The sequence below is a fragment of the Rhodnius prolixus genome, unplaced genomic scaffold (assembly GCF_049639745.1).
Source record: "Rhodnius prolixus isolate KJV_2025 unplaced genomic scaffold, Rpr scaffold_23, whole genome shotgun sequence".
Classification (NCBI taxonomy): domain Eukaryota; kingdom Metazoa; phylum Arthropoda; class Insecta; order Hemiptera; family Reduviidae; genus Rhodnius; species Rhodnius prolixus.
This window is the reverse complement of record NW_027411627.1, coordinates 638,491-660,570: the sequence shown is the minus strand read 5'-3', so window position 1 is coordinate 660,570 and position 22,080 is coordinate 638,491. Positions and strand designations below refer to the sequence as shown.

The window sequence follows — 22,080 nt, the reverse complement described above, 5'->3', positions numbered from 1 at the left end:
TATGATTATTATAACTACTAGAATAGTGCCAAATATTACATACTGGCTGGAACATATTATACGTTTATAAAACTCTGGAAAAAATCGGAATCCGGGCCTAGATTGCTTCCAAAAAAAAACCATATATAAATAACTAATTACTAGAACAGGATTTAATATTACAGACTGGGTCTTTTTTATTTCATAGTAAACGTTTAAAAAGTACTGGAAAAAGTCAGAATCTATCTTAGATTGCCCTAAAAACAGAGACTTCAACTTTATAACAGAGTTTGTTTAAGAATAGTTCTGGGAGAATGACGAAATAAGTTTCTCTTGGGTGCGCCTTTTCAGGGCAATTAATTGTTTCCAAAACAACAGTAGGAATTCAATAAATTTAAAAAATAATGAGTTTGAAGTAAATACCAAAATTAAATGAACCACGAATTTAGTAATAAAATTGTGTGAGCGGCCCAGCCGTTTTTTTTTGTGTGTAAATTAATTTGTTTAATGGGGTTAGCACTTTTGCTTTTCTTGCAATCGATTTCTCTTTTGAACAATCAATTTATACAATTTTACCTGATCGCAATGTCTCCAATAAATTGTCCAAAAAAAAAAAAACCTTTGAGCCAGCCTGCTCAAGCAAAAAGGCGCAATTTAGCATCATAATTCTAACGAACAGACAGATGTTATTTGTTCCATTAATTTCCATATGTTACAAATGATTAATTTGTGTTAGTTTGTAATTATAGATGCAATTCAAAACTGAGAGGTTGGAAAATGTTATTGAGTGAATATATTCTTTAAATTGGATATTTTAAGTGGCGCTGTACGTATTGATAAACGTGACTGGGTTTGTTCAGTTCCGATCTTAATATTATGTACGTAATATTTCTTTTTAGGCCAGTCGCCTGCTCTTAATGCCGACGGTTTCCGTAAACTAAAACTTGGCTAGATGGATACAGAAGAAATGAATCGTTCCATGTCCGAGGGTAGTCAGTCGGACGTTGAAGCACCATCATCGGGCGAAATGTCATTTTATCATTCTAATTTGAGTATGCTGTTAGATTTCTCAGCAACAGAAGTCTCGACATCCTTCGTAGAAGAATCCTTAGAAAGTGGAGATGAGGAAGAACGTGTTCAGTTGTCTGAGTCTTCGGCATCTTTCAAATTTCCATATACATGTGTGAGCACTTCGGACATTGGAATTCCACGACCGTCTTCTGGCGGGACGATCGTCAAAGGGAAATGCGATATGCTGAACAGAAGGCCTGTGTTTCTGCCCAAATCTAGGGAACTTTTACAGAAATATGAACAACAGTTATCCTATTTCTCGGAGAAACTAGCTGAAGAACAGTTCGCTGTGCAGCATTTAACGGACTGTATTTATAAATTCAAATGTGACGTCTACGAGAAGTGTGAAGGGCAAATGCTGGAGAGACTGCATCTTCCAAAACGTTTGGAATCCATTAATGGGATGGCGTTTTCTAGTTGTGGGAAATATTTAGGAATCGGATGCGGATGTGGAGAATTCAAGGTAAATTTACTTCAGGTAAACTCTTTAGGGCAAAGTTATCCAAACAAATGTTACTTTCTCCTCTTCACTGTTCATTTGAGTCAACTTTATTGAAAATTAGAAACTGTTTTTCACTCTCCGAAGTCTGAGTTCAGCTAGATAAAAATTCAACGACAAATTTTAAGTTGTGGTATAATTGAAATATAGTACCAACAAAGTTAAATCTTTGAGAGCAAAGAGTTTATTAATTTCTCTTTAGTTAGCAAATAAACTCATAAATCTGCGAATTCTTCACAGATATGCGACAGGGAAGAGCGAAGAATGTACACGCCCTTGGTCTATGGAGAAACGTCAAAGATAATGTGCGTCAGACAACTGCCCAACTATGGTGTACCAATATTTATTGGAAGCACCCAAAGTGGTGTTATCTTAATCTGCATGTACGAGAATCCGACGTGGCTTACCTGGGAATATATTAGAGGTAAATATCGAGCATGATGATCCACCCCCATTTCGGGTTCATGTTGGTCGTCAATAAATTTTTTAGATAAAAAATATAAAGTATACAATCATCTAATCTAATTAAAGTTTTTTTTTTGAAAGCATATGTAAATAACTATATTAGAGCTGTATTAGATTTGTAGGCAATTTGAAATCGAGAAGAACTTAAATCTCAATATCAATCACAATGAAGAGAGATTTGCTTTCTAAAGCATCTCTAGGATTGATTTTTATGTCAATTGCGATATGAAATCACCATAAAACATGAATGACTAACTTTTCAGAACAAAAGTTTAGTGTAAAGATCAAGTTTTTACATCTACAAGAATCAAATCCAAATTATGATCTTTGACTTTCAGAAACGCCTAATGAGATCAACTCTTTTGATGTTAATATGACTGGTTCAAAGCTGGTTACCGGAGGAAAGGATGCAACTTTACGGCTTTATGATTTGCGGACAGGTAAGGTAAGTATTTCACAATTTGGTGACTTAAGATATAACAACGAAAGAAACTAGAGCCATTGATTATTTTGAGCTGGACATTTATTTAAATTCAATGGGTTATTAAACACTTTTAACAATACATAAATATTTAGTTAAATTCAATTTTAATACAGTTTAAGTATTTTATTTACTTAAAATACATTAATCGAATAATTATTTGGTTTTTAAATTATGTTGGTTTGATCGTCATTGCTAGATAATGTCTTGTATCCGTTACATCACCTTACATCTTCTTTATATCTGGCTAGATTTTCATCTACCTGCAGAGATTTGTTGATTAGGTTCCAGTTCTTAATCCTGGAACCCAGTAACCTGTGATCACAATCTTCTGATGGGATCATTCCTTTCTTGGCTACACTGTATAGGGACATATCCCCTCTGATTTACTGCTTGGAAAGAATCTTGTTCATTTACACTGACACTGGTATTTATGAGCACACATTTCCAGGCCATAATAGTCTCTTGATTGCGCCGGCGAAAGGCAATAGTTCCATGCCGCTGCTGCAAAATAATTCTAAATGTTGGAGACTATTTACACCGATGACCAAAGCCAGACTCTAAATTTTAATTTCGCTCAAATTCAATCCATCAGGTGTCCCAAACAGTATTTGCTTTGACTGAACCCCTCTCTTATTCTTAAAAATGAAAGCCTTTTAGCTATAAAATGTTTAAACTTCTACGCTTAAATGCTACATTACCTGTAAGTCAAGGCAATTGTTTTCTCTCACTTAAATTCTACAGACAACGCCAAATTCATCTGTTTTTTTTACCTAAACAGCAACTACTTCAATTCAAGAGGCGAGATATGGACTGTGACAAGTTGATAGAAATGTATTTAAATAACATAGAAGACAAAGATGATGGCCACTACAGGCGGATTCATGCCATCAAATTCAAGGATGAGGCAGTTTTTCTTTCTGGTGGAAATGATAACTCAGTCAAGGTAAACAAAACAAAATCATAAATTTTACTGAAACAATTGGCATAAACTTGTAGCGGAAATGAAATTGCATTTTTTTTTTAAACATTTTTCAGATTTGGGACATCCGTTCTGGTACGAATCCTGTACAACATATATATGGACCTCACATCTGTGGTGATTCGTTGGACATTTTGGTGAGATATATGTTAATTGTTGAATTTTAAGTTGTAAATTCTTAAATCTAAATCACTTTGTAAAGAATGTGTCATCTTTAAGGATTCTTTTACCTTCAGATATGCTGAAAAAAAAAAAAAAATCAGTAGGAGTTATAAAATGCTGGGTTTTTCTTTAACCATTCAAAGTGTTTTACAAACCCTTGAAGATTTTAAAATACTAATTTCAAATCCTCTAGAACCCTCTTAGGCTTTGCAGAGAGATTTTCTTCTTACATAGGATTGCTAAAATAAAGGATTTGTCTTTCCTATATAGATTGAGGCATACTGGCACGTTGGATTTCTTGAATCTGAGGACTCGATTTTTTGGCCAGGCAAAGAACATAGGTATTGAAGGGATACAATTGCCCTGTACCTGCAATAAATACTCGCAGTAAACCTGCTTTTCATTAATACATTCCGATACATAGACTTATGTCTCTGTTGTTAAGGATATTTCGAATAGGAATATTTACCAGCCCGTAATAAATAAATTTATCAAATTTGCCAGCAATAGACCAGTTGAATGATTATATTATGGCCATTTACACTCAATAAACATTATTTATTAATTATTTTATAAGCAGTTTATTTGAAAATCAATTTCTATCTTAATGATATAGTTCTCTAAATGTAAATTTACTAGTTGTTAATTGAAATTGAAAAAGTTTATTTACAGTTTAAAATAGAATACAAATTATACAAAGGCGGTTTCAGTACATTTGTGAGTTGTTAGTTATAATCACCATTTACATATGCACTAGCGTTGATTATATACTTTGATATATTTTGAAGTTTACTTTTTCCTTTTTTTTTTAATTATTTTCATTTTTTATTTACGCGTAATTTTATTATTATGTAATTGTTTAGTTTTAGATTTCTTGTAAATAGGTTACACGCTACGTTTATTAATAAATAAACATTTTATTTAAAAAAAAATAGTTTATGCTGCTCTCAATTTATTTGCTTACTGTGTAACATTTTTATTTTTTATTTTTGTTGTAACTTTTCGGCGTTTTATTTGGCCATCTTCATATTAATTGGAGAAAGAAGCAAATAGATTGTAGTTGGAGAATATAATCTGTAAAATTAATCGATTGTGAAACAAAAATTTGAAACATTTAACAATAAAATTGAAATCTCCAAGCACAATAAAGGCAGATTGCTTGTGCTGGCAATAGAGCGCAGCACATACTCGACTGACGTTACTAGCGGGCCATCTTAACCTTCTAGTAATATTAAGTATTTCGATTTCTCTGAAGATCGTAAGAACGTTCAAAAGATTTCACTTACGGTCGGTTGAGAAGTATTCTACTTTTTAAAAATGTTTACTTATTTAAAAACAGTGTATAACCTATTTACAAGAAATCTAAAATTAAACAATTACGTATTTTTTTTTTTTTTTTTTTTTTTTTTTTTTTTTTTTTTTTGGCGCATCAACAGCTGAGGTCATTAGCGCCCGGAGCTTTTTCCAGTGCACTGCCGGCCTCCGGACAGTGTTCTCTCGTTACAGACAACACTGTCCATCACCGGACAGTGAGCTGTAAGAAGCTCCTAGGAAGAGAAAATCTAAGGGTCAGCTGCTGGATTCGAACCCGGGACCTCCGCGTGGGAGTCCAGTATGCTAACCTCATAGCTAATCCCTTCCCTTACGTATTAATAAAATTACGCGTAAATAAAAAATAAAATATATGTAAACAAAATATATGAATGTATGTAATCAACGTAAGTGCATATGTTAATGGTGATTATAACTAAGAATTAGTAAATTTACATTTTTAAATATTTTTTTTTCACATTAAAGGCATTGAAGAAGTGATTTGTTGAAATATTAATTTCCGACTGTAAACATTTTTATGATGAAACTTATAATTGTCCTTGAATAATGCTTGCAGGATTCAAAAGTACTAACCGGACAGTGGACTCACAGTGAGAGTGTAGAAGTTTGGGATGTGCGAACCAGTCGCAAGCTATCCACTATGAGTCCCAAAAATCGACGACAACTTTTCGTGAATGAATTTCCATATTGCTGTAAGTTTATGCGTTACGCAAACCTGAAAGGTTTACCACACGGAAATGGAGATCTAATTGGCGTGGGCGGTTCTGGACTGGGTGCAATGGAGATCCAGAGTATTGGCCTAAATACTGTTAGTGAAGTTCTGTTTTCTTTTTTATTTTAATAGAAAGTAATTTAACAGCATCAGGAGCACGTCTTGTGATCAGAGTTTCCTATTCTTCCCTTTTTGAAGGTTTTCCTATAAATATAGGTTATGAGCTACCTGAATACGAACCAAATCGGCCCTTAAAACTTAATCTTTGTGAACTCAAACTTCTCCTGATGTAAACACTCCCTCGGACTTTCTCTTAATGCAGTTAACTTAATTCAACTTTCTTGAAAATCTAAAAAATTTGTGCAAAAAAGATTGTTGGTTTCACTTTTTAAAATGATCACTAAAAATTAGTACTCCCTTTTACGTAGGATAAGGGAACCCAAAACTGACGCAGTCACAGCTTCACCAGGAACTCCACTAAGATGAATGTTGTCTGAAAAAACGTTTCAATCTGGATGGTTTGGCCCAATGGACCGTCTTAACCAAGTCCAAGTGAAAATCTTTTGGGACTGTCTAGAAAATGGAAAAAATAAATTTCCCTCAGAGCCCTTCCGGAGAATATATTTGAAATATCAAAGGATTTTTAATCAAAGCCTCCTAGATGTCCAAGTAGAAGTTGAATTTAAAATTAAGTAGCTTTTGTTTCATGTCCATCACAACAATAAAAAATATTAAGACTAGCTTTGCCTGAAAGACTATAGTAGCCTGCCTAGGCTTACTTTGGATCGATTCCCGGCTCCCCCTCTATTCTCTATTTGGATCTGTCAGAAAGAGAATCGCAGACCTGGGCAAACCACGCTCTCAGGAATCTCTGTCCGGAATAAGGGTTCTGTTTGCTGAAGCTGTATTAGGAAGCTGCCCTGTCGAAGAGGGGAAACAGCAAACAGTTCAGGAACTCCTCTAGCGTTCACCACTTCCAGCCGAAGTTCCTAATTCTGCTCATACCCTAACTATCCGCTGTGAAATGAATTAATGTTTCCTCCTCCACCAGGCTATCCGGATCAGATATAACTCTTTAAGAAGGTTAGTTCCGTAACTGCTTATCCGAAACAACTAAGAATTGCAAAGATCTAAAAAAACCTCCCGCTACAGTCCTTACTTCCAACTTGAAGCAATTTTCAGGTACACATATAAATGAACTGCGGCTATAAATGAAATAAATTTCTCTATAAGAAATATTAATCGAAGAGGCATCAGGTTTAGATTGTTTAGATTAAGAGTTGGAAGTCCGGTTTTGTTGGTGTTACTGATAAGAATTTCGTTTTAGAAAAAAATTTTCCCAATTATGTACAATTACTTACAATAGCAGTAAGAAATCTTCATCTGAGAGATACTCAGCAGAGCTTTGTTATATTTTGTAGATTGTACACAGATACATAGAGCCAGGACATATCATTACGCTGGCCCAATTTGAAAACCTTATTGCCTACGGCACATCCAAAGGCGCATTGGGATTCTGTCATTTCTATTCATCCAAACAAGGGCCAGACTTGCACGTGGAAATGGTGGAAGGTGAAGAAGAACTACTTCCTGAAGATCAATATTCAGTCTCAGACCTAACGGATTTGCAGACCCAATCAAAGGAAATGAGTGTGGCCGCGAGTACGCTCACGGAATCAACCGTCAGCAGTAAAAGTTCCAAGAATATTTATCGAAGTGTATCCACCATGTTAAAAGAGAAATCTTCATCCCTATTTGTCGTCAAACCTAAATCAAATGTGTTAATGGAAACCGATGATGGCGAGGAAGAGAGTACGGGGTCGACAAGCTCCAGTGCAAATGGCTCGTCCGCCGAAGAGCTGAGCTCATCCGGAGAAGACAATGAAGAAATGGAAAGGGAGAGATTGTCCAGTTCTGAAGGTTGGGGTGTCAGAGAGGAACTGATGAAACATAACCTGAAAATGTTGAGAAAACAGAAAACTGAATTTTTGAGGAAAATTAAGGAAATGGAAAAGATTTCCGAATCCAGTTTTGGCTGCAGTGACAGCAGTGATCAGGAGAGCCTAATTGAATATGTCTCTTCGGACAACAGTGTGTTCAACTTTCCCAGTGACACTGAATTTCCAGCCGCCTCCAAGCAAGCGAAATAGATCATACAAACAATCGTAGCTCTCTTTTTTTTGGATGTTTGTGTGTGATTAAAAACAAACACAATAATAAATAAACCGGAAACTACAAATTTCTTCTTTACTTCCATCTTCAGTATCGCGTGCTAATCTGAACGGAAGTTCTGTCTTTACGATATTTTAGGTAACCTGTGGAACACATAGTCACTGAATGAGGTAAGTTCTACTTTAATGTGGCCAACTAGCTTGCTCGTTAGGAAGGGTTGAGGTCTACTCTGAAGTGCTCTGGATTCAGGTACTTTGTATCAGATATTCATGTGTCCGAATTAAGAGGCCAAAAGCACGAGTTAGAGGATGTCAGCCTCGCAGGAGAGTGACTCGTAGAGGCTTCTGCCACCAGAGGGATTCATTGATCTCCTCCAAGACGGCTCTCTGATTTTCGATAAACTCGGTGTATTAATCTATTATATAGATCTAGCAATTTCATTTAAAACCTTTTACCTGGGAAATGTTATTAAGGGGCAGTTCCGGAGTTGGGGAGGAAATGTTTCCATCTCCTGTCAGCTGTTCTGGAGAGACGAGTTGCTATTGGGAAAGAACATTTCTACATTTTCTTAGAATTTCCCGCAGAATTTTCTGCAAACATGGTAATACAAACGGCTGATGGAAATGAATTTGTAGCTTTAAAGTAGAATAAAAATAGTTTCATATGTCCAGAGGATTTTATCACATGAAAACAATATCTATAAACTTAGTAATACTCAGTAAACTGGAAAAGTCAAGTTTTCCTTATTTCATTGAGGAAATTGGCTGGAAAAAAGAAAAACAGGTTAGGGGATGCACACAGGGCACTAGGAAAAGACGTGATGACCTTCATCGCCCACTTCATTATATTCATTCATTTATTTCAGCTACGAACTTCGTACTCTTAGAAATAATTTAATATGTAGCTGAAATTGAATCAGTCATTTTCCTGGAAAGTTCATTGCTGTTCCATGATCCTGATTGCTATAAACCAAGTCTTAGTATACAGTAAAAGGTTTATTCCTGCCTGAATGGACAAAATCTAGAAACACTGTTTGGTTTCAGTGGCTGCATTACTAAGCAGCTCTGCCTTAAATCCAAACTGAAATAGTCCACAATAGAACTGAGTTTTTGTTCCAGCTCAATAGGCATCGAAATTCGTTCTGCTAGACCAGCGTTTCCCAACCTTCTTTGGCTCGCCTACCAGTTGGCAGTACATCATGCTAAATTGTCCCACTTCGTAAAAATGATTGTATTCCGTGAAAATTGTTATTCCGAGTGTTTATTTTATTATTATCATCTTTATTTGTACAGAGATACGTACAATGTATCTGTAACAAAGCAGTTCAAGTTCATGTTCACTTCATAAACTTCGTAAAGTGTAAGATCTTAGTTTTAAAACTTTTTTTAAATAATTAAAAATTGTGGTACATATTTCTCTCTTCTAAATTATCAATTAATTTACAAAGTTCTTCTTTAGGATTATTATATTTGTGCCCAAATCTTCTAAATTAATTTCTTTTAAGCATTCAACTACCTGTAAGTACCAATTAAATTTAATGTTGCTTGGATAGAGCTTACTCATTACAGTCTCTTTAAGCAGATTTTTACATACTCATCTGTCACATGATAATTCTATTAAATTTTCTTTATCTTTCATTGATAATGATGTAGCTTTTCCTAAATTTTCTTTATAGAAGGGGAGTTTGAAATCCAATTATCATTTGTGTTTTCGGGTTTTGGGAAAATACTCCATTAAAGACAATTTTAATTCTGTTAAATGTGCTTATTATACTTTCTCGTAAGTCCAACCTTATTATTGTACATATTAACAAAACTGTAATAATATTATTAATTAAAATAATTTTTATGTATTAGGTATAAGAAAAAACGTTTCTATGATATTTTTATGCTTTAATTATTTTTTTGTAATTTTTATGTCCGCCATTATTAATTATTTTTCGCGTACCACCAACAAGCAGCTTGCGTAGCACAAGTTGTGGGAAACGCTGTGCTAGACTAGCAGACGTCATCACTCGCAAGATAGGAAGTGGGCACACGTGTAGCAGTTGGCTAAACTGCTACTATTCTATAATTTTGCATATTTTTTTTATTTCATCCACATCACTACCTGTTCTTTCTTCTCTATTTTTTAGCAATGGCGTTCGCTGAACAGCCAATTATATCTGACATTCTAGTATAAAACTAACTTACTTATTGTAAATATACAAAACTACTAACACTATTTACACTTATAATTCTGTGGCTTGGTGCAAGAAGTGCCAATGTCAGATTTTGGTAAAAATTAGTAAAAAATCTGTTTTGGTATATTAACCATCAGAATTTTTCTAGCAAGGAGTGCCGAAGCCAATTTCAAAGTAGTGACTGAGTTACTAAAACTTACTAGTGCCAATGTCAAAATTTAGCATCAATATTTCCACCTCCTCTCTAGGTCGTCAAAGAGGACGTACACTGGTAATCCTTTTTTTGGACATTGGCACTTCTTGCACCAAGCCACAGAATTAAATAGTTTTTGTTTTAACTTCAATACTATTAACACACAAAAGAAAATCAGTCTTGCAAAAGATCAGAAAGTGGTATTCTGTTAAAAATTCTGTTTGCGAACTCTTTGAACGCTGAGCCGATCGCTTCTTCAAATGATGGTTTCATATCCTCCAGGACTGATTCCCAGTTCTCGTTTAGCACACTGTTCAAGGTGTCGCCTTAAAAAAAACAATAATAATAATAATTTTGCAATTATTTTATAAATCTAGTGTAAACGAACACTCACCCAAAATTACACTTACTGCGTTTCTCAAGGATCAACTTGCAAATTTTTGTTTACAATCCGGAATTAGATTCATATCTTATTCTTACCAACATTTCACAGTTTGTAAAGAGGGGGGAGCTGACTCGAATCCTTCCCTAATTATTCAACTAAAAGTTGTAGATCTGCATGTTTGTAATCACTATGCAAGGTGCAGATAGAATCAAAATACCGGAAAGTTTATTCCGTAAAGTGCCATTTCCTTCTCACCACCAATATGGACTTACGGACTCGAACTTTACGGAACAGCTAAAAAATCAATAGACTGCAACAAACACTCCAATCCCCAAAATACTCCGCCGCATAGTAGACGCTCCCATTCTATGTTAGCAACCACACCAATACATACAGATTTCCAAATTCCACTCATCTCAGAGAACTTGCCAAAATCCGATATAAAAATCTTCATCAAAAACTCTCACTTCATCCCAACCCTTTAGCTGCAAACTTGTCTTCAACTACGGCTACCCTCCAATCCTCGAAGACGGCTGAGGCGCCGTTGGCCCCGTGACCAACTGGGGTGACCAATGGCGGCCATCACTGGATGACCGTCATTCACGTCTGACACGTTACTATCCCATTTACTTATTGTTCCCTGTAGCGTAGGTACAGGTGTAAATTTCATTAAAAGGATATTAAAAAATAAAAATAAAAAAAAACAAAAAAAACGGAATTTCAAATTAGGAATTTGAACTTTCTCAGTTCTTAATTCTTTTCTCTAAACGTAAGTTTTAAAAAAAATAAAAAAACCTAGAATACAGCTAGACAAAAGGATTGGAGGAGCCTCTCATAATGTCCTTGACATCCAGTCCGGTTTTTGCCCATCTAAATACTAGCATAGTTGTTTCTTTGTCGCATTGTAGTGTACTGCTGCTATGTCGAACTAGATCTTTTTTTTTTTTTTGCAAGATTAAACTTTTACCTCAAAATTCGTTTTTGGGATCTACTAAATTCTAATTTTCAGAATAAATGTTTACGTTTTCGAGAAAATAGAGGGGAGAACAATCCAAGCCAGTACCATTTCCAGATTAATAAACTTTAACCATTACATTATTTATGAGGAATCCCATTTTAGGCTACAGGATTTCTCTTTCAGGAGCTACTCAAAACGAAATGTAGAGAAAGTGGAAATCTTTGAAATACATCTATATGAATTTAGCGTTTTTGAGAAATTTAAAGCCATTCTTAGAAAGTGATATTGTTTTTGTTCAACATAAAAGTAGAAGTCTCCTGATTTTTTTCACGATCACTAGAAAGCAAACTGCAAAACCGCCATTTTCCATGCTCAGAGGACCAGAAAGCAGAAGTTTTCCCAGTGAAAAACCCACGTTTCTAAATTTGAAAGTTTCTGACGAAGGTCAAGCGAGAGAAGTGGGGTGATTGATTGACAAAACTATGTTCTACTTACTCAGCAGTCTGTTTCCACGTAATAAATTTTCAAAAAGTAATTCCATCTTGTCAATTTTAAAGGGGAATTTCACACTGTCCATCATGACGTGTACTTTTCCATTTTTGGTTGTTTGATGACCTCTCATCTTTAGCACAGCTCGCATATTAACTGTAATAAATGATACAAATTTTGTTTGAAAAATTTGAATTATTGTCAAATCAAATTGTTTGTAGGCAATGTACTTTTATTTAAAGTAAACAAAACATCAAAATATATTAATATATTAATGCAAGTATATTAAGAAATAAGTTGTTTTTTTATATAATAAAAAATAGAAAAACTGAAACATTTCAGCGCCCTTGACATTAGTAAGAATCTTGTTTGGTTTGGAATCTTATAGTAATATCTTCGAACTGATAGACCAAGCGGGCCAAGTGTCTAAAACTGGTGTCACACTGTTTCATGTTGAACTTGGGAACACACTGAAGTGTGACATCACTAGGGAACGGATTCGTATGTATTAACATATTTTTTTCTAGGCAATTTACAGAAGTTTTTCAACTAGAAGTATTCATACTGACACTTTTTAAGCCGTTTGAGTCTACTTTTATTTCACATATTTGGATGTTATCGCATATTTATACATATTTGATTAAAATAAATAAATATTTCTACATATTTAATCAAAATATGTACATATTTCATTTTGGGCATATTTTCATGACATGACAGGAACTGTGAACCATAGACTGTAGGGCTGTGAATTACAGTGGGTACAATGGTTATTGTAATTTACACAGAATGCTGCTAAACAGTGACGGGCACTTGTTAGTTCTTTGAAGTTGTCTGACGTTGTCTGTTCTTTCAGCTCGTTCGTTGAAGTGTCCAATTCATTTCGTTCGGTCACTTAGTGTATTCTTTTTTGGGTGAAATGCCACGAACATCGGCCTCAAACAAACAACTGGTTGCTAAATATCTTCGCGAGTTTCCAGCAGAACTTTTTCCTGGGAGTAAGGGAGATCTGATCAGATCAAAACTGGTAGAAGTACTGAGCAAGAACAAAGGGTGGGAGACCTTCTGCCAGATTTCTGATATTATCAATGGAACAGAAGTTACCTCAGAACATCGTGTACCCTTTACAACCAACTTCTTTCAGCAAGGCACCTATAACATCTTACGCCCAGATGTAGAACGATCTTTTAGTCGTTACAAGTCCATCTTACGCCCAGATCGTCGTCACTTTACGTTCCAACATTTGAAATTTCATGTGGTTGCAAACAATTTCGAAGAGTGAAGTTTTCAAAATTGAAAATTTAACACATCTTTTTATAAATAGTAAAAATGTTCTTTGTTGTATAAATCATTATAACTTGTAAAAACAAATTATTTTGTTCCTAATAAATTATTATAAATTGTAAAAATGTTCTTTTCTTGTATAAATAATTATAACTTGCCCCCCCCAAAAAAAAATCCATTTTCATAAAAAAAAATGTCCATTTTACTTAAATATTCCAGAAAATATTTTAAGAAAATCACATATTTTCCACATAATTGACGAAAATAAATGCATATTTTAATTAAATATTTGGCATTTTTAAATACATAAAAATCCGTTCCTTAGACATCACCCTCTGAGACGATGAAACCTTTATAATGGTTACAATAGTTATGATGGTTACTTGTTTACGATTAGCTAGCATGTTTTTCTATGATTGGTGTACTCCCTAAACAATTACTGGTAGCTTCGTAAACTGATAAATTCTTAATTAATTAATTTGGGAAAGTTTGGATCTGGGATGCACAAGTATTGTTCTCGTTCTGTAAAAGAAGGCTGTGAAGGAAGAAGAGGATTGAAGATGGAAGTGTGTGTGTGTGTGTGTGTGTGTGTAGGGGAAGTGCCAGATCAGATAGTAATGAGAAGAGCCCTACTTACTCAGGGTGATGTTAAACTTTCCACCGCCTCTGATCGGAAGAGTCAGGATCTTGCCCTGGGATACGTAGTTGCCTGTAAGTACGACGGGTTTGGAGAGTATTGCGTTCACATCGATCTCCACAGTTTTGGGATTTAATCTGGAAAAACACAAGATTAAAAGAACAAATACGTGAAAGAAAGGAGTATGGTTGGTACACATGCGTTTTCCGTGCTGCTGGTTAACAGTGTGAACATATGTTTTAGCTTTAAAAAAAACTATTTCTAGAATTAATAGTTTGCCGTGAAAGAAAGTCGTCTTGAGTGGTCCAGTTATTAAAGTGCGGGCTGCTAGAGTCGCCTAATGACCTTCACGTATTCGCCCTAGCATTCACAGCTGAAATTATACAATCTACCTGTTCTCCTAACAATACGCTACTTTTATTTCCTATTCTAACATTTTGAAATACCAAATCAAAAACGAGAATAGAATATGGATGAGCATTCAGTGTCCTTGATCGAAAAATCAAATATAAAACTTAGATAAATTTTTTTATTTAAAATGAATGAATAAAGATGAAACTGCTTACCTGACATGGCGAATCACCGCAGAACTCAATCCTTGCAGGTCCACGTTTGTGAATTTGTGTTTGACGTTTAGTGTTTTACCAGGTGAATTCGACAAGTCTAGCGTGTCGATGTGCATCGGGTCCATCGGGTACACTCCGTACCTTGGGATACCTTTAATAAGGATAGAAACTTGTTGGCAAGTTCATTGGAAGTAAATTGGCTGTGAAAACTTCGTCTTTTTATTTATTTAGTTCTTTTGCGACGCAGAGAGACAATCGATCTGCAGCGTTAAATAATGTCAGTTTAAAGTTTTGAAGGAAATGTGAAAACATTTCGAAAAAGTGCCCCAAGGTTTGAGAGATTTTGAAAAGAAAAGGTTATAAGTTAGCTCTATTTCAGTTTCTGCTCGAGTGTTCACGTTCACTCATGCGCACTTGCACCACAGGAAAATCCTTTCTTCAAAACCGTATTTTTGGCTGTAGTAGCCCTCAAATGTGGTATTTCTAGGGGAAATTAGGTATCGAAAAGTTGGCACTACTTCTACGAGAAGTAACTTTCTTTGTATTGCTCTCACTCCAAAGAAAAGGAATGTTAATCGTGCAGATATTTGATTTTCTACTTTCCTAGGAAATATCCGATTTTGGGGCTCCCCTGAGAAGGAAAAAAGTTGTTGTCGACGAAAGAATGCATTCATTGGAACTCGAAAATGAAAAAATGTCACAGAAAAATGTTTGTTCTGTTGCTTAGATTAAGGATTCCATTAAGCGAAGAATCGGTCCAGATCAGAACGGTTCCTCGCTAAATTGAATCCTTAATATGAATATTTTGCGGCTACTAAAAGCTAACACAAATTCTGTAGCTTTGAAGAAGTCACAATATGGTGACCGGAAATACGATTTGTTAAAAGAAGGCAGCAGTTTCTACGATTTCCTTGAACTTGATCTGCTGAAAATTTAAAAGATGACTCTCGGAAAATTTGATCTGTGAAAGGAGGGGTGGGGGTAGAATCCTTCTAAAGTACCATTTTACTGAAATATTACGGTCCTGAATGTTTTTTCTGTCACAGAAGGTCACTAAAATCGAACTAGAAGAAAATTCCTCTATTGCAAGCTGACCTTGACTCAATAGGTTGTTCACTTGGAAATCAGAATAGGCAGCCTTCCCTGTTAGTTTACGTTTCAGCAGTATAATGTTGGTAAGAATGAAATATGACTTAAATGTTCGGAATTAGGAGGAAATTTACATTAGAACCTTAAGAATAGTGGTAACAAGAACATGGTACGAGTGTGACTCAGATGGTATAGGTGTGACTCATACTGATTCGTTCAAATAGAGATTCTTCAATTTGATGTTACACCTGTTTAATTATGTAAAACCTCATCGTGTATTTATCGAGATTTTAAGGTTATGGAAGCATTGCCAATTACAGCACTGAATGGCTATAACTTGATTTCAAATGTTTTTCAAATTAATTTTTTGCCGTTAATTTAAAACATTGCTATAAAAAAATGTAAACAATTGGTGCCTGAAAATTACTTCACACTTTTTTTTTTTAGAGGAAATTAGATATTAAAGGAACGCATTTTTCAGTTTTGCAAACTGCGTCACCAAGAAATAGCCGACCTTGGGATTGTAATATATCTCTGCATCAAACGGTTTGTTATTACATTAACTTACCGTTATCATTTGCATCTTTGGGTGCAAGATCTGCATTACAGTTGCTAGAAATAGTTTACAGTATATTATTACAGTCACTTATATAATGCAGAATCACTCGTCTTGTTTTACTGTTACATAATCGGCGCTTAGCCGATTAAGTCTACGTATTATTCTTACGTTTGTACTAGTTCGGGAATGTTTATTCGTAATGTATTTCAAATTCACATAAATTACATTGATGCTTAGGATTAAATCTATATGAAACCTTATTAAGGAAGATTCTGCAGTATTTGCTACCAAATAACCTCAATTGGCTGGCTACCCTTAATTTGTTTATTTTGACACTGAAAAAAGAAATATGATTCTCCGAGTCCTAAAGAACTTATATTTCTAAAAAGACTGGATTATAGGATGGTGTGACCGCCTTAGTTACATCCTTACAGATTAGGTTATTTTTAAAAGATTCCAATTATTTCTGAGGATTTTAGTGAGAGGAGAGCCTGCACACCAGGTTATTGTTTTCCCAGCTCCAATCTTGAGGCACCACCTTTTCCACACTAGGTTTGTTTATAAAAATAAAATCAGTACCAATTCACCTGACAGAAAAAATTTGAAATTTCACGAATACTTAATATTAGGCGTTTAATCGATTTTAAAATATAACCGTAAAACATTTTTTTTTCTCGTTTATTTACGCTTTCCTATTTTCCTTTGTCATAGCCAAATGTCGCCAAGTTTTTCCCAAATCTAGAAACTCCAGTAAAACTGTTTCCTTTAAGGGACGAAATATTTCTTTCTTAATGGTTACTACACAGTTGTTGGCAGTTGGCTTGTTCGCTTGCAAGCAATTTGTAACAAACTAAATTTAACGTCGATTGCTTCTTAAAAAACAAAGAGCCTTTCTGATTTAATTGTTCCAAACCGTTTTTCGAACCATAATCATAAATCTTGTATAGAAATAGTAATTTGGGGTTGACTAGTTCGATAGATGACATTAAGAGCAACTCTATCTCTGCATAATTAGGCTGCTAAACCACTCTCAGGGTCAGAGAAATGCAAAGATTGTGTGTGATCTAAAAGAAATAAATCTACTTTACCTTTAACCAGTATTGGGATGACGTTCTGGATGGCGGTGATTAAACATTGTGGTAGATTCTTGGCACTTAGACTGCAAAGCTCTGGCTGGCCTCCTGTGAACAGACAGACATCGCCTGTATCTTACTGTAAGCTAAAATCTACTTCGAACTGAAAGATCTAATGGAGTTGAGGCTTTTCTGGGTTCGAGAAAATTAGTTTCTCAGGAAGTAGTCTGTGCGTTTGTGGGTTTTGAGGAAGCGGATAATTGTGCATTACTTTTCGTCGCCACCATGATAGCCAACCGTAACTTAGCGATCTAAATCTCCCAACCGGAAGGGGCCTCTGTACCCAATCTCCATAATAGATTCCTCAAACTCAATTTCGGAAATCTGACATGACCACTTCCTTCCTTCCTTCAGGAACAGGAAAATTACTCAAAAGTTTCAAATAATGAATAAAAAATTAAAGTTAGTTTGGGTGTTATGCAAAACTTAAATATTTCAGTTGAATTAACACCTTTAATTTTACTTCCCACGTTTGATCCTGACCAACCGTCTACCTCTGTATTAATGAAATTATTTTTCAAGGTCAGAGTGAAAAACAGGAGCCATGTAAATATCTGTAACAACAGGAAATCTGGTGTGTGAAAACTTACACGACTGTCTCTATTCTCAAGGTAACAGCTGACTATCTGCGTATACAGGAAGTGTGCAGAACAGCTGAGGAGCCGTATCCGAAAAAGTCAAAAGAAGCAGACTCATACTTCCGGGTAATTTTCTTGATATTCGATTTTTAGTAATTCAACTTCTCTTGCACCAAAGGCAAGGACCGTAGATTGCTGAAAACTGGCACTTTAGAGGCAATCCTGCCCTCCTCTGTACCGAAACGCATCCTTAATGGGATGAAACTGTACTAACAAAAAGTTGTACAAATATTGGTAGATCTAGTTTCAGGGAAAACTTATTGTGGCTCTTTTCCGAGGAAAATTTCAAAATACTGAAATTTTTTTTCAGTGAAGTGCTTCTCCGTTCAGCACCCTACATTCAGATTTGGATATTTAGTCTCATATTTGATTCTAAATAAAATTGTATATGTTGCGAAGGCAGTGCAATACAGGAAACTGGCCAACTTTGAAGGGAAATCTGACCAACTCCTTCTCTCAGAAGTGCCTTTCTCTTGGAAGAACTGTTTTAAGTAGAAGATCCAAATTCTGGAATTGGGATTCAGCAGGGTCAAAAGAAAATCCATAGCGCTGTGTCTTATTTCCAAAACTGGAAGATTGATTCTCTGGTACATGTCCGGTTTGGAGTAAAACCTTGCGGCTGCAGCATCCTTTTGTTCGCATCTCGGCAAAGGATCAACTTTGCTACGATTTTCCATTTTTAAGTTAAGCTGACCACAAAGCAAATCGGTGAAAACCACTTTTCCGTCTTTAGGGGCCTCCTCAAAACGTGTACATGCGATGGAAACTTAAAATCGTAATTGTGTTATTTGGGGAGGGGCTGTTAAGTGATGGTTGGAAAAGTAACCTGCAGCGTGTTAGAAGAAACAGGATGTTGGTAGCTGGGGGAAAAAGAGATGGCGGAAGTAGGAAATTATCATGTTAGTTTCGGTGCACACAGAGGTACTCACCTTGAACTGGTGTACTCAGGATGTACACCACCGACGCAATTAGCGTAAGTAACTGTCTAGCCATTCTCTGCAACAGACGTAATCATTGTTAATCAATGTTAATGGTGTTTGGAACTTTTAATGACGATTTGTAAAATATCCTATCGTCAATATTAAGGAATGATTAATTTTTTAACAACAAAGATTCATAAATTATTGTTTGATGTCATCATCAGATGTCCCGCCAGGTGGATTAAAGGCGGAAATGTGTTTCAAGCTTCCCTCTCGTTTTCAAATTAAATTATTTAAATTTAAAATAAAAAAATATACAATTTCTTTAACCTTCCCAAAATTTGGTTAATTTTTAATTTTATTGAAGCCCTATATGATGAATAGTTTTAAAATTGAATTCGTCATTAAAAGATTAAAAAGTAAAGTAATTGCCTACTATTTTCAGGCGGGCTTTACGTCCAACTATCACAAATTAGGTGTCGTGTACTGAGGCGACTAGCAAACATACTTTACTGCAAATTTCTCATATTAACCATTAAAGGTGTAGACTGGGGAATATAGCCTAGTACCACAATACATCTTAGCTTTGCGGGTCTAGCCTCTAACCGCTCGGCTACCGTGGCGACTAGCAAACATACTTTACTGCAAATTTCTCATATTAACCATTAAATAAAATCCAAGGCCACCTAGACCGGGAATCGAACCCACTAACCACAATACATCTTAGCTTTGCGGGTCTAGCCTATAACCGCTCGGCTACCGTGGCGACTAGCAAACATACTTTACTGCAAATTTCTCATATTAACCATTAAATAAAATCCAAGGCCACCTAGACCGGGAATCGAACCCACTAACCACAATACATATTAGCTTTGCAGGTCTCGCCTCTTAACCGCTCGGCTACCGTGGCGCCTCGATTAAAAATATAATACAAATTAGTGAAGCTATAAAATGTTTCGTTTTTAAAAATCGGGATGGCGATAATAAAACAATCTGATGCAGCCACCTACCTGTCTGCAATTCACGTAATTAAATTTTCTTGAAACTTGAACTTTGTACGAGAAAAAAATATTGTTATGACATCAGAATTTATTGTGAGTAAAGAGGCTCTCTTCCTCTGAACCGACTTTATTCAAATTTGTGGAATTTATTCATGTACTTCGTATTAGGCAAGATGGAGGCTTAAGGTGGAAGCATAACTCCGCCCCCACCGGAAGTGCCTTATCCAGGGAGCGAAATTCCTGGATACACTGCCTTAAATTTGCTTGTATTTATATCGTACTATAAATATATGTTTAGTCTCGGTTGAACTCGAGACTTTAGACCAGATATGCACAGACTCTCGAAAGCTGAGAGCCACTTAAGAGTTTTTGTAAGTTCAGGGCGGGCCCCCTCCAAAATAACTATATTACATGTTACTTATTTAGTTGTTTACTGAGTAATTATAATTAACAAAGTGCAATTTAATTGTATTATAATTTTATTATAAAAAAGTTTAATAAGGTACTAAATGAATTGCCATTTTATTATCCTCAATATTTTGGATCAATCTTTGTGGGGGGCTACATGTTAATTGGATTCCAAATTTTAATTATTCAATCGATTTCTATTTGTCGATTTGGTAATGTTCATGATTGAAAAAGCTTGTTCGCAGATATATGTTCAGCCGAAAAGACTTGCACATTTTAGTGCGTGGGAAAGATAGGTTGGGACATTTTTGGTCAAGTTAGTTACTCCTGAATGAGTTAGTAGTTCCTAAATGAGTTAATTATTCCTGAATGAGTTAGTAATTCCTGAATGAGTTGGTAGTTCCTAAGTTAATTATTCTTGAATGAGTTAGTAATTCCTTAATGAGTTAGTTATTCCTTAATGAGTTAGTTATTCCTGAATGAGTTAGTAGTTCCTAAGTTAATTATTCTTGAATGAGTTAGTAATTCCTTAATGAGTTAGTTATTCCTTAATGAGTTAATTATTCCTTAATGAGTTAGTTATTTACTGAAGCCTAAAACCGTAAAAGTCAAGACAGCAGGGTTTCCCACACAGCAATACCACATTTATGTTCTTTGCGATGATAGCCACCGTGTTTATATTTGCTGCAGATATGTACAACAACTATATTTGGTACCCACAGGAAAATGAAAAAAGAGAAGAGCTCTTAATTGAACATGAAAGGGCGAACACATGCCTTCTCTTACCACGGAAGATCTGTTTAGTTAACTTTACGGTAGCCCCTCTACTGTAAGAAGTGTTTAATCAAACATTATACTAGTCATTTCATCAGGATATGACTAGATAGGACTGCTTTTTCTAGATTTCTTTAATTTTCTTGGCGATTGAAAGGTTTCTATTTTATCTTGCCCATCACTTTGGTTGATTTAAGATTTTAATTTTTGTAGTAGGGTCGGATTTTTCGGGTAGTCTGTTTTCCGCGCCCTTCCACCCAATAATGGCCTAATATTGAAACCTGAGAGACCTGCGAAGCTAATATGCATTGTGGTACTGGGTTCGATTCCCGGTCTTAGGCCTTGGATTTTATTTAATGGTTAATAAAAAGAAATTTACAGTAAAGTATGTTTGCTAGTCGCCTCCGTCCACGACACCTACTTGGTAGTTGGGCGTTAATCCAAAATCTGCATGATTACAATACTTCCTCGAACGAGATGTAGCAGAGAGTAAAATGGTTTATTTTGATGAACAGATTGAAGTTGTAAATATCGATTGGTACTTAGAAACATGACGAACTTTCAATATCGATTTGAAATTGTATTAATAAATAGTAAATAAAAATAGATAAATAGAAATTATAAAAAAAACTTACCGGTAATCTCTGTTGATTCAGTGCACTATGAAACAGTTGCCAGATAATCAGGTATATATATCGTGCGGCGCGTTAGTTCGCCTCAAGGATATTCTCCCCTCTGGACGCTGGAGTCCAGTTCGCTGATCTTTCTAACTCTTTGTAGATATCTGTGTGTGTGTGTGTGTTTTGCTAGAATAACTCGAAATGTCTTGTAGATAACTCGAATTGGTGTTCAATATTGGCCAAAATCCTCCAACCAGGAGTGTTCTTTCGAAGAGGTTTCCCGAGTGGTTTAACCATCCTTCATAAGAGCCACTTCAAAACAAGACGAGAGTTTTTTAACAGGAAGTCGTGTGAGTCATCATGCCAGATTTATTTTTTGTGTCTTCTTC

At 35.4% G+C, this 22,080-nt stretch overlaps 2 protein-coding genes across 2 annotated transcripts; one reads left to right on the top strand and one right to left on the bottom strand.

Annotated features, from left to right (window-relative positions):
- The first annotated feature begins 662 nt into the window (after positions 1-662).
- Positions 663-7,922, top strand: LOC141459844 (uncharacterized). Its single transcript, XM_074139375.1, has 7 exons — positions 663-1,513; positions 1,790-1,973; positions 2,353-2,459; positions 3,277-3,441; positions 3,534-3,614; positions 5,528-5,779; positions 7,105-7,922. Exons 1-7 carry the CDS (start codon positions 932-934, stop codon positions 7,831-7,833), a joined length of 2,100 nt encoding a protein of 699 aa, XP_073995476.1. The 5' UTR covers positions 663-931; the 3' UTR covers positions 7,834-7,922.
- Positions 7,923-9,995: 2,073 nt separating this feature from the next.
- LOC141459846 (protein takeout-like) lies at positions 9,996-22,030 on the bottom strand. The gene is made up of 7 exons (XM_074139377.1): positions 21,707-22,030; positions 18,898-18,964; positions 17,286-17,378; positions 14,550-14,700; positions 13,984-14,120; positions 12,069-12,218; positions 9,996-10,556 (listed from the first exon to the last, which is right to left on the bottom strand). Exons 2-7 carry the CDS (start codon positions 18,959-18,961, stop codon positions 10,405-10,407), a joined length of 747 nt encoding a protein of 248 aa, XP_073995478.1. The 5' UTR covers positions 18,962-18,964; positions 21,707-22,030; the 3' UTR covers positions 9,996-10,404.
- Between the last annotated feature and the right edge of the window lie 50 nt (positions 22,031-22,080).

Excerpts from the sequence above, each read along its gene's own strand:
- LOC141459844 (XM_074139375.1), top strand. The coding sequence starts at position 932 with ATGGATACAGAAGAAATGAATCGTTCCATGTCCGAGGGTAGTCAGTCG. Across the intron at positions 1,514-1,789 it reads GCGGATGTGGAGAATTCAAG|ATATGCGACAGGGAAGAGCG; the intron begins GTAAATTTACTT and ends AATTCTTCACAG. Across the intron at positions 1,974-2,352 it reads TACCTGGGAATATATTAGAG|AAACGCCTAATGAGATCAAC; the intron begins GTAAATATCGAG and ends TTTGACTTTCAG.
- LOC141459846 (XM_074139377.1), bottom strand. The coding sequence starts at position 18,961 with ATGGCTAGACAGTTACTTACGCTAATTGCGTCGGTGGTGTACATCCTG. Across the intron at positions 17,379-18,897 it reads CCTGAGTACACCAGTTCAAG|GAGGCCAGCCAGAGCTTTGC; the intron begins GTGAGTACCTCT and ends GTCTGTTCACAG. Across the intron at positions 14,701-17,285 it reads CATCCCAATACTGGTTAAAG|GTATCCCAAGGTACGGAGTG; the intron begins GTAAAGTAGATT and ends TCCTTATTAAAG.